Source organism: Aptenodytes forsteri, unplaced genomic scaffold (assembly GCF_000699145.1).
Source record: "Aptenodytes forsteri isolate BGI_AS27 unplaced genomic scaffold, ASM69914v1 Scaffold172, whole genome shotgun sequence".
Lineage (NCBI taxonomy): Eukaryota > Metazoa > Chordata > Aves > Sphenisciformes > Spheniscidae > Aptenodytes > Aptenodytes forsteri.
Genome location: NW_008795018.1, coordinates 5,100,381 through 5,118,744, shown reverse-complemented (window position 1 = coordinate 5,118,744; position 18,364 = coordinate 5,100,381). Strand labels below are relative to the sequence as shown.

The 18,364-nt window shown below is 35.5% G+C and overlaps 1 protein-coding gene across 1 annotated transcript in view; it reads left to right on the top strand.

Moving 5' to 3' along the window:
* Nucleotides 1–18,364, top strand: part of DIAPH3 (diaphanous related formin 3) — a 238,925-nt gene that overhangs the window by 18,102 nt on the left and 202,459 nt on the right. The window contains 7 exon segments of the mRNA XM_009275652.2: nt 2,446–2,520; nt 2,604–2,673; nt 3,061–3,197; nt 3,661–3,766; nt 17,145–17,255; nt 17,681–17,799; nt 17,949–18,065. Coding sequence (XP_009273927.1) covers nt 2,446–2,520; nt 2,604–2,673; nt 3,061–3,197; nt 3,661–3,766; nt 17,145–17,255; nt 17,681–17,799; nt 17,949–18,065 — 735 coding nt within the window.

Below are 18,364 nucleotides of genomic sequence, written 5' to 3'. Positions count from 1 at the left end.
TTGAGTAGTTTGATCTTGGTACTTAGAAAAATGTATTAAAATCTATGGCTTAGTGCAAAAAGTAGTATTTATTTTCCATCAGTATAAAAAGAAAGCCTCAACAGGAAAATGTATCCACTGATCTTGGGCACTATTCTTCAGGTAAATAAATGAGGTGTTTTTACCTCATAGCTGCCAACACAATTCATCAAAAGTGGTTCAGTGATCTAGCTGTACATAGTATTTAAGATTACTAATTATTTACAACCTATTCTTCTTCTTTTGTGTAATAATTGCAGCAGATTTAGCTCTTTTCATTAAGAGGACATTTTTAATAAAGGGAAAAGAAGGGCACTGGTAGCTTGGTATTTTGTCAGACTGACAAAAAGCTGAGTGTTTGCTCTGGATGGTATAAGTAATCTTTGTTCTTTGTGGAAGCAGAGGAAAGGGCTGTAATAATGCAACAGTATTTTAGGCACTTGATCATTCTCAGCGTCCTCAGCTGCTGGATGTATGACAAAGTGGCTGCACACAATTCTGTCTAATGCAAAATGTGCCAAGAAATGTCTAGTAGGATCATCTTTAGGTCAAATATGGCCAGTTATACCAAAAATAATTGACAGTTATTTGCCTAATCTCTTTCAGAACAAAGCACCCATCCAGGAAAGAGAAAATCTATTTTCATGTATACTTACTTTTAGGGGAAAAACATATAAAAACATCTGATCTGGTTCTCTCTTCCTATAATTTTAAGTCCATTACAGTTCTGTGTCTTAGCAGATATGAAGAACTGTTTAATCCCATCCTATGATGGGATTAGAAGTACTATGTATTTCAAAAGAGCTCTTGCATCTCCCTTGTGTTATTTCCAACAGAACAGCTTATTATTTGTCACTAGTAAGGTCCCACCATTATAGGAGTATCTAAATAGTCTGGTTACTATTCAAAAGTGGTGATAAATAAATTTTACCTATTGTGTGCAATGGTGTGTAAGTAGACAAAACAAAGAAAACAATGGAGAGACTATAATGCAAGTAAAGTGAACGTTATAATTTTTTTACTAATTCTATCAATGTCTTGATGTTGAACTTCTGATGTTGTAAAATGGATGCTTCCTTTTTATGTAAAAGACTTATTTTGTTAATACATGACAAGGGATTTCCTCAGCCTAAGATTTTTTTAAGTAGTAATTTAAAGAATGCACAGAAACTATTGGTACTACACCCACAACAGAATCCATGTTTTGATGATGATGGTGAAAAGTATTACATCTTCATCATGCTAACTGTATCTGTTCTAAATAGAGATGTTTTTGTCATCAGTTAATAGATACAAGTAATACGCTAATTTAAAAGTGGAAAAAGTATGGAAGAGATGCCCATTATGAAGTAATTTTGTCTTGTTGGCCAAAGACAATAATAAGAGATCCAAGGACTTGTCTTATGGCAGTAGCATGGAAAGTTGACTAAAAGTGTCAGGAAATATTCCTGCCTCTTACGGAAACAGAAGAGTATTCGGGTACTTGTGAATTCATTCTATAATTGAATATTATAACTTCACCCTTTATAAAAGGAATTTCCTGAGTAAATAGTCTCTGCAGTCTCTCTGCTTGCATATGTATTTTTGTTGCCTCTGCAGCCAACTTCTCCTTCCTCCAGTGGGTTTTTGTTAGAAGTTAGAAGTTTAAAATATCTGTGCCTTACACAGACAATGAAGTCTAAAGAGCAAAATACTCCTTCTGTTATATGACTATGAATGACAGTGTTGTCCATGAACTTTAGGGTTAGGTAATTGATCAAACATAATAGTTTCAGCAAGACCAACAGCTATTATCAAAGGGATGGCTGCAGTACTGCTGTCAGTCATACAGTTACTTGTATTTGATATCAAGGGGTTTTGAGCAATAGTAAACAGGACTGTGAAGCAGCTCTCTCATGTAGAAACAACATGCCCAGTTTTAACCTTACCAAAAGACAGCTTTGGCAATAGCTGAAATTTTAAATTTTTGTTGTGTTCACTTGGAGATATTTGTATGGATTAATATCTCAGGCAGCCACGCTTGCAATTCCTTTAGGCTTTTCCTTCCTTCTGTGCCATTTACAGTTAGATTCTGACCTTTCCAGGAGACCCTAGAACAGTGTGTAGTAGAAACTGTTGTTTTTCTTCCCTTCCTTTGCAAGGGTTTTTTAATTACGGTTCTGTGCCAAGGAATGTATAATTGTTAATTTAAAAATTAAAATCACTGAATTTAATGGCTACTGTAATTCTTTTAATCTTTCATAATTTAAGGTTATCTAATTACGTCAGTGAATGGAATGCTTCTTGATCTTCTATTGAGTAAAGAGTCGATTTTGGGTTTTAAAATGATCCAGTTATACTGCTTTTATTTATGCTGACAATTTTCATTCATTGTAATTATTCTTTGAAATGTCAATTTTTTTAATGTCTTTTTTTCTTTCTCCCTAGCTGGGTTGAAAACTTTGGCCGAGAAGGTCTGGGGCTGCTGTTGGATGTTTTGGAAAGATTGGTTGAGATGAAAAAGTAAGGATGACTTCATATAAAATTGCCAGCTTTTCTTAATATGTAAACAGCATTTAATTACGCTAAATTTTTTATTTATTCAGCCAGGACAAAGTTGTGAAGAGGAGTCAGCATAAGGTTATACAGTGTTTGAGAAACTTCATGAATAATAAGGTATGGGATTTATTTTAATCTGGAAATCTCAATTACTGCAGTTCAATCAGATAATGTATATGATCAGCGGGTATAAGCCTGTGCAATTTGGAGAAGTGTTGTGTTGGTCAGGTGTGCTTTGAAGTTCTTTCTGCTGCCACTTCCTCTCTGTGGAAATATACTTGGGAGAATAGTGTAAACTTTTGATGCTGATGTATGCCCTTATTACAGAATAAGCTGACCCATTTTGGACTTTTCTCTCACTTAATTTTTTTAATTAAGTATTTGACAGACTTAAATGTAATTTGAAATACTTACTTGAGGGAACTGTCGCTGTCTTTTACTAGATATTCGATAGTCATTTGGATTCCCTCCAACTCTCCTTACAACTGTTTTTCTGTTGTTTAGTATGGATTGGAAAGAATTTTGGGAGAAGAGAGAAGCCTTTTGTTGCTGATCAAAGCAATTGATCCCAAGCAAACTAACATGATGACGGATATAGTTAAACTCCTTTCTGCAATGTGCATTGTTGGAGAGGAAAACATGTAAGTGCTGTGTTTAGCCAGAAATAGTATGGTAATTTTACGATATCCAAAATTATAGTTATACCTGAATGAAATGCTAAAATTTTCAACGTAGGTTTGAAAGTAATATCTGTACTATATTGTCAGTTTTCAGAATACCTTTGTCTGTGATTTTTATTATGGTCATATCAATAAGAGTTTTCTTTTTGACATGTGGATGTACTGGTTAGATGGAAGTAGCTATGCAGCCATTCTTTTGCTTAAAATTTTTTAGCATTACTTTTAAGGCACCTTAACCGTTGTAATCCGGTAAGTCATTCTTTGGCTACAAAAGTCTCCAAAGGAAACAAGCAATGCTTAAACCTCCTAAATTTGTATGCAAGAAATGGAGGCAGGTGAATACTTTGGCAACGTGGCTCTTCAGATAACAAATGAACAGCAAGGTTAAATATCTCTCGAGTGAAATGCTTTGCTTTTCTTATAGCCTTGAAAAAATTTTGGAAGCTGTAACAGCAGCAGCAGAGGAAAGGAATGTTGATAGATTCTCTCCTATTGTAGAAGGTCTTCAGGATAACTCAGTTCAGCTGCAAGTAAGCAAATATTTTTCACAAACTTCTGCAACAAGTGAAAATAAAATTACTTATTTTTCTATATTGAACAAGTCATTACAATAAAAAGGAGGAGGGATATGGTTTCAAATAAGGGTCAAATTTTGAAATGTTGTTTATAATGTTATCTTTTAAAATGCATCATGGGAAGATTCAGTGTTGAGAAACACTGGGGTGTTGCAGGTTATTTTGCTGGTTTCTATTTACCCGAATCTTAGACTTTGAGAGTTAAATTTATACCGCCTTTTAAAATAAAGCATGAGTCCTATATTCAGATGCAAAAAGATTATCTCACTTCTGTCGCTATTTGCTGAAACTTAAAGATTAATATAGTAAGAAAAGCAAGTTTTTAGGCAACTGCTTTTTATAATTAATTTTTAAATCAGCAGGAAATCTGTCCCTCATGCCCACTTTATGGTTTCATAAAATTGCACCCAGACAGTCTGAGGGAAGAAATCTTTCACCAGAAATCTTTCACCTTTATTTTCAATTTTCAAGTTGCTTCAGTTGGATGTAGAGTTTACCACAGAAAGACACAAAATATTATAGTGCATTTGAATGATCATGATAAGTCATTGGTCTAACAGTGTAAATATTAACTTATATTGATTTTCGTGTAACTTAGTTGAACTGAACACAGTTCATAATTGTAATTCTTTGTGAATATTACAAAAATGGTAAAAGACGAATCTCAAGTTCGATTCGGTAGGGAGAAATGCTTTAGATCATGGAAATTATATTTTCTAATTTCAGGATATTGTATCTAACTTAAGAGAATTTAAGAGCCTGTATTCTCTATAGAGCATATAAGGGTTTGAGAACTTCCAGGTCCATCACAGCACTTAAATGAGATGCCTAAATTTTAATTATTAAGAGCGAGCAGTACTTGTCTGACTATTCTTTACTAGGTTATAGGTATTCAGAGTCCTGAAATTAACAACAATTTGAGTGTCAGGCTTCCAAATGTGATCCTGAATTTTCAGGAGTTGCATATATTTGCATGTGTGTAGATTTAATAAGGGAAAAAAGCTATCTATAACTCCCTTTTTCTATACAGTTCAAAAAGCACATGAAAACTGCCTTAAAAGCAGCCTCTTACTTTATTTGAAGCAGCAGGTAAATTAAATTAATCCTATGTACTTCTCTCTTTACCCATGATGGGTAGCCAAATGGGCATTTCACCTATTTCCCCCTTTTTAAAAATCAAATAAATTTATAAGGGCCTCTCTAAATCTATAAATATGTCTTGCAGATTAAACTGAAGGTGAACAGATAGTAGCTCTTTTGGATCACTATTTGGGAATAGGCTTCAGAAATTATAATCCCTTGTGAACAGTTGTTGGTAAGTGGCCCCTGTCACATCCTACCTACGAGAAGGGGAGAGTGACTAAGGTCCGCAAATCCCCTTGGTGTGGATTAAGGTGAGGTAACACTCAAGGTCCATACATGAACATCAACTTTAATGGAACGAACACTCTATAAGCATCAACCCTCTGTGTATTAATATGTCACATAAGCTAAGCGGCTTTATGAGAAGTTGAGGTAGGCCTTGTGTTACTTAGCAGCATCAAGGGCAAAGAACGAGAAGGGGGCGGGGGGGAGAGCTGGGAAGCAAGAGAGAGAGAGATCACCAATCCTGGATCCACTGTCAGACCTGCCAACAGGGGGTGTCGGTGTGGAGAGCACCCCGAGGAGGTTTGTGTGTGCCCCTATTTATTGGCTCCAGTCCAAGGTTTCTAGAATATTCTCTCACCCCAGTTTCAGGAGTGGTTAGGACATTAGTCAGTCAAGGGGAGTGACACTGGGCCCCTCCCCGTGGCTGGCTTCTGGAGCTTTCTTTTGGGGCATTGTCTGTGCTCACAGCACAGTCACTTGGGCCTCGTCCCTTACAGCCCCTTTAAGAAATAGGTAGATACCAATATTAATGGCAGTTGAGACAGTTGATATGCAGGGAAAAACAGGTCATAGTTGATTATTTCTTACCAGTTAGATCTTTCTTATAAACGTAAGCGCTTTCATACTCACTATTTACAGTGATGCTCAACTGCATTAGTGAGATACCACTGATGAGATAACCAAATCGGTGCAGAAGACTTCAGCTGATTTGTTAACTGTGCAGTAACAACTTTTATTTTTCTAGGACTACCCTTTAGGTATTAAACAAGTACTTTTTTAGTAGTTATGCCTTCTCATGATTGTGCTATACCTCCATTTAGTATTTTGTTATTCTCTGATATAGAAGATAGGAACATTTTTAAAACTGAGAATTTACTCTAAATGTTACAATTGCAATATTTAAGCTAAATATATTAATTTGGCTTTACTGAGAGTGTTACTGTAAAGTTCCTGAAAATAGGTAACATTTTGCTGTTTCATTTGCTGTATCTTATGTAGACATGGAAACTTTAATGAAAGTTTTCTTTTTTTTGAGTTAAATTCCATTTGAACATGTTCTTGTCGCTAAAAGGCATTTTTTCTTTTTCAGACTCCACAAATGGTTGCTAGATTTCTTTTTTTTTTTTTAAGACCAGAAAAATCAAGGTTCCTCATGTGAATCGGTTGTAAACTTTTATAACAATGACATTGACCTGGTGGTTATTTTGACAGTGTTTTAATGAGACAAAAGTTTACAGTTGTCAGTTACTTGGCATACTTGCCTTGATTATCTGCTTGATGTATGTAGGCTTGCTTTGTGGCAGTTCAATTTGACATTAACAACTGACCTTTTCAATTCTGAATTGACTAACATTTCTGTTACTTGAAGGCTGAATATATAAAAAGCCTCAGTATGATGTTTTTTGTATTTTAGTGAAAGCTCCATGTATCTCCTTTTTTGCATTTGTTGAAAGCAAAGGATATTATCCCTTTTATCTTTCATAAAATCCAAAATTATGGAAAGCATACTTAAATGTTTTTGGTTTAAGACAAGATCGGTGATCGTAGTTTGAGAATATAAGTACAACCAGGAGTAATATTGAGCTTCTGGTTAAAGTAAATGTAGTTTAACACCTTAAGCCTGTGCTCAAGAAAATGCATGTGAGGCAATCTGGTTCCTTGTATATTTATGACGACAACTGAAAAAGTCTAATACTTTGGTTGTTGAATTCACGGAGGCAGGAAATACAGCTCTTCTGACACAACCCATTTTTATGTATTTAAGACAATGATGACAACAACTAATAATTGTGTGTTGCCCAGTTCTTCTCATTCTTCTTGTCGAATCAAATGAATGCTTCTACTCTCTAATCATCATCTTTCATCACTGTTCCTCAAGCAGGCAGTTTAACTAATGGAAGGGTGCTGTTGTTCTTCTGTGCAGTTCTAGTTGCAGATGCCAGCACCTTCTAATTTTCCAGTTGAACCAAGAAGAGGTGCAAAGTTGAAGCAAAGGTGCAATTCTTCCTTTTCCAGTTAAGTTCCTGAAAAATGAGCACAGATCATCCCTGTGGAAACCTGCAGGTGCTTTATGCCTGTCCTAGGAGAAGTGTTTTTGTGACAAAGTAAAAGGTCTTACCTATTCATCAGTAGCATTACCCTCTCAGTATTTTTAGTTGTCAGGGAATACCATTTCATCTTTCTTTTTCATCTAGTAATATGAGAATGTGAGATGGTACAGTCTGTGATATTTTGGTTAGCTGAATCACTTGGTGATTCTTGGTTGTTCTGTGCTAATGAGGTCCTTTTCATAATTGCGTATGTAATAGGATGAATCAGAGCAAAGCTCACCTTATCTAAATGTAGAGACTGATAATATTTAAGATCGATGTAAATGTACATGCATGTGGCTGGTACATCTCAAAGTCATTACTAAGAATTTTTTGTCTTTAGCAAGGGTAAATAATTGACGAACATCAATATAGTGTCTGTACCAAAGCCGAATTTACAGCCAGTTTAATACTGGCAAGCAGAATTTAACTAAATATGCATCTTCTTTACAGACTTTTCTACAAATGCATACTTGCAGTAAGAGTGAGAAAAGTGAAGTAGAAAATCTTACTGCGGTTCCTCTTATTGAAATGGGCAAGATACGATGTAAGATGATACTTACCCCATAATTAGTATTGATTGTCTTGTCTATGCAAGGAAAAAGCTGCTCAGAGCTACTGAGATGTACCTGACATTTTCCACCAGAAAAGGACCAGGTATATTCTGTCTCGTCGTCAACTGGGGAAGATGCAAGTTTGAAGTACAGACTGTGGAATCCTCAGAAAATGCATCCTGTAACTTGATAGACATCACTGGTTAGAATCACAGGGGATTAGAATTTCAAGCTGTAACTTCTCACTTAGCAGAATATATCTGATCTGATTGGTCTAGTTCCTCATGGAGGAAAGCATTCAAAATTTTGACATTCCAGGTGAACTGTATCATCACCCATGCAAAGTTCTTCCCTACCAAAAATAATGTGTGTGCAACCATCAATATATGCCCATCCCTTAGATAAACATGCAGTCAAGTATTGTAGATTTCCAACCATATGGCAGCAGGGCCTTAAAAGCATTCCAGATGGAATATACTCGCAGACCCGAAAGCCCTCTGAAGACTAACATGGTGGACTATACTTAGCTGCAGTTCTTTAGAGATGAAGAAGGGAAGGGACCATCTAACCAGACTGCCAGGTGAAGTGAAAGATTTGCTTTTGGCTTTTCCCTGAAGAAAGGAAAGTGCCTCTACATGCCTTTACTGCATGCCTGTTGTAAACAGCAGGATACTCTCAAGATGTAATTACTGTTTGCGTTAGAGGTGCCTTTCAGGAAAGAGTACTTAGAAATTGCAGTCCTCAGCACCACAACAAAATTTTAGAAGGTACACCAGAGAGCTGTGTATTACCATATGCCTTTTGCTGTTAGAGCCTAAAATAATTTCACTTCTTCAGGCATCTTCTCAAGGGCAGACTGACAAAATATCTCCACCTACAGAATCTACAACTCTTCATGAATTCGTTTTAGATATAGACCATTTGCCCAGAATGTTTTGCTCACAATGACTTCTGCCTTCCTAGGAAGCTAATTTACCTATCTTGATGAAACCTCATACTACCTCAGCAGAAGTACCTCTTCATTTATTGAAGATGAGGCATCTTTTTTGATATGGACACAGCTTTCCCACCTTGTGTCCATGGCTGAAAATTCAGAAGGCTGTCAGTCTGTCTACAGAATCTTATCCAAGGTAATTGAGTGTAAAACAATGCAGTTAGGGCCCACTCATCTGGAGTGCAAGCAGTGACTGATTGTTCTGTGTTCCAAGAGTTGACATTTATAGAGTTATCAACTGGAGCATCACAGGCATTTTACTTAAGTGTTACGTACTTTGAGAATTGTCAAGGAATGATGTTACATTTGGGATAGTTGTTCTTCATTTTTTGCTTATTTAGGAACATTGAAGGCAAATAATTATGGGCGGATACTCCTTGGAATTGTGTGTAGTATGAATGCATGTAGAGACAAGCACTTGAAAAGAATTACTTATCTGTAGCTTCCTTTCTCCCTTAAGAAGTTGTTTCAACTGTTTGGACTCTGTTTTCTCTTTGGTCTGACTCTTTATTAGCAGCATTAGAGACCGGAGAGTCTTTTTTTGTGGAAGAAATTACCATATCTGTTATTTCTACTGCATTTCTTTCATTAGTAGCCACACTCTAGAAGCAGGGAACAAACTCATTGTTAGACTATTGTTAGATCTGACGTCAGCAGTGCTTTCTGGTAATTTAATAATTCTAAATACCAATCTGTATTTGAATGTTCAGAATTCTTTAAGCATGTTGTTAAACAGATTTAGCACTACTTTAAGTTGAGAAAGTCATAATCTGGTATTTTTAAACAAAAGCCACATACCTCTATCTTTGTAATTTAAAAAAAAAAAGACAGACTTCTTGTTTTTCTGAGACATTTTTGTGGTTGAGACTTTCTTCCTAAACAAATAGACACAGATGGAGGTAAAATACCAGACTTAATTGAAACTTTGTAGACTGGGAACAAATGAGCTTCCTAAGTGGCAGATCTTTCTCTTTAGCAATGTAAGACTCTGAATAGGATTTAGTCTGCAAGTAAGCCAACCCATCAAGCATTTGAGCTAGTCTAAACTCTCATGTAACCAATGGAAATCCAAGGTGCAATTTAGTTGCCCATGTGTGAACTTCAAATGTCATTTCAGATGCCTTTGTAGATATGACATGAATATAGATATGAGGGAACTGGGGTTGTTTAGCCTGGAGAAAAGGAGGCTGAGGGGAGACCTCATCGCTCTCTACAACTACCTGAAAGGAGGTTGTAGCGAGGTGGGTGTTGGTCTCTTCTCCCAAGTAACTAGTGACAGGACGAGAGGAAATGGCCTCAAGTTGCGCCAGGGGAGGTTTAGATTGGATGTAAGGAAAAATGTCTTTACTGAAAGAGGGGGGAAACATTGGAACAGGCTGCCCAGGGAAGTGGTGGAGTCCCCATCCCTGGAAGTATTTAAAAGACGAGTAGATGAGGCACTTAGGGACATGGTTTAGTGGGCATGGTGGGGTTGGGTTGACGGTTGGACTCGATGATCTTAGAGGTCTTTTCCAACCTCAATGATTCTATGATTCTATGACGTGGTTCCTTTAGGAGATTCTTACCCTTCTGGATTGGCATTTGTAAACCGGATGGGACACACTGAAGCAGCTGTAATGGTGCTCTGTATACTATGTGTAATGGTACTCTGTATACTATGTGTTCATGTTTAAGCTGATGAATTGGGTCCCTAGTCAGTAAAGACAATGGATCCTAGAGTGCCCTGGTCACTCCATGTGTGTCATAAAGAAGATCTTTTAGAATCTAGAATCTTAAAGAAGAGCTTTAAAGAAGAATCTAGTAGGCTACTGTTTAACAAGAATGGGAGTTTAGCTATGCATGTAGCTACATATAGATATCTGTCTACATATAGGCATCTAAATACAGGTATCTGAAGCTTGAACAGTGTTGTCTTGGAAAACTCTTGAGAATTCTGTTTGAGTTTATCCCTGTGCCTTACGCAGACACTAAATGAACTAAGCTTGCTACGTTTTTTTAATTGACTTACTGTCAAACATAGGGTAATATTAATATATTGTTTTTCCAACTGCAAAGTTTAGGATAGCAAAAAGTTGCTCTTGAATCTTCCCTGGATTATTGGTTAAAACTGCCTTTTAATAAGCCACTTGGATGCTGTTCATCAAGCTTCCGAGGGATGTTTTTCTCTTTCTCTTGGTTTTGGCATATTCCCCCAAAACCTAACTTTCCAGACTACAGTGTTACTAAAGTGTTCACAAGCTTGTTTCTCTTCTTGATAGAATTTAACACTAATTAATTAAAATTTAATTTTCCTTACAGATTTTAAGTTTGCTAAACAGATCTATCTTGCTGCAATCTACTTCGAAGTGAATGAATGAATTTCAAATTATTGCAATCATGTGTGATTTAAATATTATATGCTAACTGCTAGGTATTGAATTATAGTTTCATTTGGAGCATGTTTTAAATGTGATCTAGTAACAGGTTCTTGCTGTTGTCTTTATCATTAGTCTTTTTAAATTTTTTTAATTTTTTTTTTAAGTTTTCATGAAGCAAATTACTCAAAGGTAGAAGTCTATGCAATGCCTTGCTTAGATTTGTGTTTGCTTCCTCTTGTGTAACCTTTTCTCATTCTGCTTTTTGTAGACTTCTGTTTGGAACTTTCACTATTACTTTGTCTTTGTATTCCTGTAGAAATAATTTGCTGATATAATTCAGTAGATCTTTGTCTTGTTTATTCCAGGAAAGCTAAAATATATTCTGGTTATGAACTGCAATCAAATTCCCACTTGATCAAATTTGACTAAAGTACTAGAATAACAGTACTTTTTACTGATGTGTTTCTTGCTTTTCATTGTCGTGTCTTGTCTCTGTTCTATTTGAATAGCACATGTGCATGTATACCTTGTTGATTTGGCAAATTAAAAGAAAATACCTTTTTTTTTTTTTGGCAGCAATTACACCTGTAGACGTCCTTTAATTTAAATTGCATTGCTATCTCAAAGATAAAACTGTAGTTTGCTCTTGATCAGGATTTTCACAGTAGCATACTTTGTTCAGTCTCTGATTGCCTCTTCATTGATAGTTTAAATCAAGTGTGATAAATGCTGATTCCTTGCTTAGCAGTCCATTTACATAAAGTTTTGCATGAAAATATACTGTGTTTTAAACTGCTGATAACAATGACAAAGGTTAAAATTCTGATGTAATCAAACAACATGGAGTTTGACTTTATTGCAAATGTAAATGTAACCTTGCAGTACTGTACTTTATTACTGACTGTATGATAGTGGTGTCCAATGAAGTCTACAATCATTGAAATGCCTCACTGATGTTAACAGGAGTACAGGTGTTGAGTGGCATCTGTCAATGCACTGAATTACTGGTTTTGAATGGCAGAGCTAATTGAATCAAGAAAATGCAATTGAATGAAAGACTCGGTACTCCAGAGGGATAAATTGGTGATGGTATAACAGGTTTCAACTAAATAAGCTCAAAATTAGGGGAAGTAAAAATTTTTGTCACGGCTGCTGAAGAAAAATACAAATACTGATAAAGTGGATGGTTTGGTAAAGTGGACCTATACCAAAACAAATACAAAAAGGTTTAAGAATAAAAAATACAGCCCATACTTAGATAATAAGAGAATATATTCTGTTAAGGTATTGTTGCACTAAATTTTAACTGTTTTGGTTGCCTGCATTTTCTACCATTTGTTGCATCCAAATTACAGATGAGGCTGATCAGATTCTCCACCACGTTGTGACACTGCAACTTGTGCAATTTGTGGGCCTAAGGAATACACCTTATATTCAAAGCCAAGAAATTGTTAGTCTAAATGAAGTCTTAATGGTCTAATCAAATTACTCTCAGTATTGCTAACACATCTCTGCTCACATCCCATGCTTCTACTTTTATATGCTGCATTTTATTTAGGGTCGTATTGCTATCTGCTAGTTATAGAAATGTATGTAACAGTAAACTTTGTGCCACAAGCTTGTGCAAGGCTAAGCAAAATCGAAAGCTAGTGGGGTGGTAGTCATTCTGTTACTAGAGAAATCCTGTTGCAGCTAAATAAACCAAAACAGAGCTCCAGGCAGGCAAGCCAAGTCTCAATAAAGCCTGACAAGTCTGGAAGCATGTGGTGTTAGCTTAATACAAAGCCTGTAGCCTGTTACTAGCAAAAATAACTGGGCTACAAGGCCACGTGTTCTGAACAAGATTTTAAAGGACATAACAGACAAATATTGAGTATGAAGAGCTTTTTCAGTGTCAAAAAATACTTGGTTGTGCAACAGGAGAGTCCTAATTTCTTCTCTGTTGGGTGCTGTTAAGACAATTACTGGAGGGTTTTACTCAGTCCACTTTTGAAAAGTGGACTGGGAAGCTGAGGTGGTTTTTAAATATTATTATTGTATGGGGTTTGGATGTAGGTAAATCGAAGGATTTTCTTTTTATTTATCTTCTGGTATTCATAGTTTCCTTTTTGGGGGTTAGCACCACTTTTTGTTACCTAGTGTAGAGTGATGCTTCGGCAGTAACAAACAAACAAGTATTACAATAACTCTTAGAAACAGTACATGCACAGAAACAGGCTTCAGGAGTAATACAGAGGATTTGTTTGGATTTATTTGAAGAAAACAAATGATAAGTTAATTAAGTCATATTTTCCTTTAGGTTTCTAAAATACTGTAGACATATGTACAGAATCGTATTGCATAAAATTAGAGGAATAACAGTTTTCAGGGAGGAGAAGTGTCATAAGAATAGTTCTGATGGGCACTACAAAGATGAAGAATCCACCGTGACAGTTAAAGCCCCAAATTGTTATCAATTTAGAAGCTTTCCAAGTGGGTTGTTCAGAGAAGAATAACTGAGGGTTGTTTCTTATTTATAACTTTAAAGAAGCCCCAAATCTGAAAGATCTTTCTCAAGGGAACATATTTTATTTAAGACGGAATGGTTAAGGTTGTGGTCCTGTTACCTATATTCCTATTTAACTGAGTTCTTTTAAAATTGACTGCTAGTAATGTAGTGCTAGTACCTTTCTGAAAGAAAACACACCATAGGTATATTCCTCTTTAATATGTGTAGGTTTTTTATTGTTACTCATTAGGTGATGGTGTAATTGATTTCACTGTAAAGAATATGGAGAAAGGACGTGAACAGGCTTTCATTGCCTTGCAGTTTCTAGCCTTATATGTGGTTTATTTTTTATTAATATTTTTATTAATTTTTTTACGTTACATGCTTTGCTAGCATAAAATAAAAAGATGGACTTACAGTAAGGAAAAAAAAAAAGCAGCAAGGAAACATTACTTCAACAAACCTTAATACAGCCAAATAATGTTTCAGCCCTAAAAGCTTTTTTTAAAAAACCCAAACTTCTAAAGATCAACTTTAATAGTCTTCTATAGTGTTTTGGAATTTGGCTACTTAACATACTGTTTTCTAAATTTGTTTAAACGGTTTTGAAATTTTACAAAATTTTTATTTTTTGAAGTCCAGACTTAGGCCAATCAGAGCATTGTTGCCTGCTCCTTGAGCCTTTCAACAACTTTCATGGGTTTGTGAAACAGGATTTTGCTTTATACAGCCATGTTGCATTTATTTGTACTGTTCATTTATTCATGTTGTATTTTTTTCATGTTACTCATTAATTTTGTTCTCTATTATACTTTCAATATGTTTGCACTGTAGAAAAGTCAAGCTTACCAGTCTGTAGTTGTCCAGATCTTCCTGAAAATCTTGTCCCGATCCTCCTTGTAAATAAAAATATAATTTCTGCCATCTTCCTTTTCTTGGATGTCAATGTGCTTTTCAGTAAGAACTTAAATGCAATAGCAAGTAAAGTTACTTTGTCTTAAATTTTCTTCAAAACTTTTGGGTGAATACTATTTTGTGATGTCTCATTGTTGGCTTTGTTTTGTAAGTTCTTCTGCCAACCGCTGAACCTGTTTGTGTCTCTGTTATGCTTTGGGAACTCCTTTCGCACACCAGTAGAACATTTGATGAAGTGTTGCTGTGGCCTTTGTTTTCTTTGGGTACTCCTTTTCACTGTGATCTTTTACTGACCCTACAGATTCTCTGGTTGTCTTGTTTTGTTACCTTGAGGAAAAAGATGTGTTAATCATAGATGCTTTTTGCAAGTTGTCCCTCAAACTTTTTTTTTATTTTTTTTGTTCTGCTTTAATACAGCTTCATATTCGATCAGCTGAAGTTTTGAATTTTTTTTTTTTAATTTCCCCCCCACTGGTGGTGTTTTATTTTCTTTAGATGTCATAACTTGATTAGTTATTGTCTAAGACTGGAGTAAGTTACAGAAGTCTATCTTAACATTTTTATTCAGTTGACTTAAATAATTGAATTTAGTGTGCTTTGTCCTATTGATGTCAATAAAATAAAAGCAATAGTTTTTTATTATTATGCAGACTTAGGTATTTGCATGTACTGAGTTTCATAGAAGTTCTGAGGGAATAGAACTTAATTTCAGCTCTTCGTTCAAGTAAGAAGAAGGAGCAAAGCTTGTTCCCTCCTCCTATTACTGTTTTAAAGTTATTGTTGATGCAAGGTATGTTGTATGACGGAGTAATATAAGAAAAGATGCTGTCATGGCAGCTTTTCTTCAGGAGAGGTGTCGGATGGGTTAGTACAGTGGTTCCAACCACGCCATGCCATGGCATCCTCCCTTGAGCATCCTTGTCCTCTCAGGCATCTCCGGAAGTTGGAGAGATGGTCCCAACTCCTGACTTAGAGTTGTGGGGCCCTTGGGGTTCTCTCTCCAAGTGACTCCAAATACCATCGTTTATGGGATTGGGTGGAGAATGCCTGATGCTTAATTGGGTCATTCTAACACTTGGTCCCTAACAACGTGCTGGAGCTCACAGTCTGCTTGACTTGAGTTTCTCAACAAAGTCACAGGTCTCACGTTGATTAACAGGTTGTTTACACTTGTTATATCTCTGTTCTCATAACTAAGCTATTCCCTTCTCCTATAGTGTTAATTAAAGTTCATCTACAACTGCAAACATTGCTGTCAAGTAGGCCTAAATTATGCTGACTGCCATGCACCCCCATAACAGTTCAGCTAAAATAATATATAAAACTACTTTCATACTTACATTCCTTGCGGTAGGATAAACGTAGGATCACGGTTGTAGTCTGTGTTATCGTTGAATCTTAGGATGTTCCTCTTGGAAACCTAATGGGTGATGTTATTTCTTACAGTCTATATCAAAGTAGCTCGGCCACCCAGTTCTTCTGGTCACCATATGTAAATTCAGTACTTGGAATTATACGTACTTTGAAGATGACTGATACAGTATGTTCCCCGTATCACCTTTTGCCTGACCATGGCATAGTACATCATCATTTTCTAGGTGATAAAAGGCTCTACAACAGAGAAAGTATTTGAACCAGATTGCTTTACTTGTTTACATAGTAGATTAGGCTAGAAGACATATTCTAATTGACTTGTGCTTTTAAAAACTCCTTAAAATGCTGGAAATACATGAATAACATATTTCCTGTGCATTGAAGCAAGATGTGCAAACAATGAAGAGGGTAAAAAAAGGAAATAATGGCTGTTGTCATCCTTAATTCTGATTAATAATAAGTTGCTATTGTTCTAAAGGCTCGTGAATCTGGACAGTGAATTCCTGCTGCTCCTGGCTATGGGTCTTCAAGATGATTCTCTTGATTCTTCAGAAGAGAGACTACTCACTAGTTAACGACAGACTGATACAGGCATTGCATCAGGTCAACTGTAGTCGACCTGATGCTTGCTTTTGAGCTGAAGTACTGGTTCCCATGAAATATTCTGTGACGCTCAGTATGTTTTGAAGAGGGAAGATTTTTAAAAAGAAGGGAAAAAAGCCCACTCTGTTCTTCAGGCTCAATTTAGTTTAATCAGCATTTTGTCTTCTAATTAAGTCTTCCACTATTCACACAGAATTTAGCCTTTACCATTTCTATTATGTCACTAACTCTCTCTATATATGTATAGATAAATGTATATTTACATGTATTTTTATATGTTGAGAATTATGCTTATCAAGGTATCTACTATCTGCTAAAGTTCATTTACTAAAGGAACTTGCTATTTGTATAAAATGACAAGTTTCAATGGAATGAGAAAATATTTCATTTTTATGGAAATTTGTGAACTAGTGTTTGGTATTTATAGCTTATGTGGCTAATAAGAAATTTAAGTATCTTAATTATAAGATTACAGTAGATTCATAATTAGACATGATGTAATGTCTGATTAGTAGTTCATTATGTCTTTTTGACTGTGATGCATGTTGAAATCTAAGAAATAAAATAGTTTAATATTTCCTCTATTATAGGTAGCTTGCATGCAGCTCATCAATGCTCTTGTTACATCTCCTGATGACTTGGATTTTAGGCTTCACATCAGAAATGAATTTATGCGCAGTGGATTGAAAGAGATATTGCCAGTAAGCGTCTTCTAGTTTCTCTTTGCACTACTATTTAAATTATTGGACTATTTGAGCTTGAGAGGAGGAATGGGAGAACACGTTCTAATAAATTATTCTCAAAGACATTTTATTAAGTCTGGGCATGAGCAGTTAGATATGAGAATCAGTCTTAAAATAAGAATGAAAAGGTGCAGTGTGCTCTCTGAACTTCATGCTGATTCTTCAACATTTTAGGACTTTGATTTAGAACATGTGACAGACTGTTGTGCAGACACCTGTTAAGCCAAGCTGAGGCCACGTTTACCTTTTGAATATTTAACTCGTGTTCTTGTAATTTTAAACTTAAAAATAACACAGACTTATTGAAGTTATTAAAAAGATAATGTTTATTTACATATGGAAACGCTAATTTTGCAAGCCTTTCTACTGTTTCTTCATTGCAGCAATTGAAATGTATAAAGAATGAAGCACTAGATATTCAGCTGAAAGTGTTCAATGAGCATAAGGAAGAAGACATGATAGAATTCTCTCATCGTTTAGAAGATATTAGATCTGAACTAGAATATCCTTTTGATATCAGCAGGAGAAACACGAACAAAATTAAGTGTATAATGGACATTTTCCTGGTATAATTTCTGTTTAAAAAAGTTATCAGCCAATATTTGACTGAAATATTTTTTTCCTTGCTATTACTCTCCTTAACACTTTCACTGAAGTAAATGATGTGTACAACATGGTGTGGAATACAGTTAAGGACACTAGCGCTGAAGGATATTTTCTTTCTATTCTCCAACATCTTTTGCTGATAAGAAATGATTATTTTATACGGTATGTTTAATGCTATGTCAAATGTTAATTATGGATTTTATTGTCATTTAGTCATTAATAGAATATTTCTTCTATAAATTTAATGATAAATACAGTTTAGTCTTTTTCTGTGCAGATTGCAATTCTTAAGTACTCCTTTGTGATCTCATGTTCAAAATTCATTATTCAAATTCTTTGAATAAGAATGCCATCTATGTTTTTGTCTTCTTCTGCTTAGGATACAATTTTATATCATAGAATCATAGAACAGTTTGGGTTGGAAGGGACCTCTAAAGGTCATCTAGTCCAACCCCCCTGCC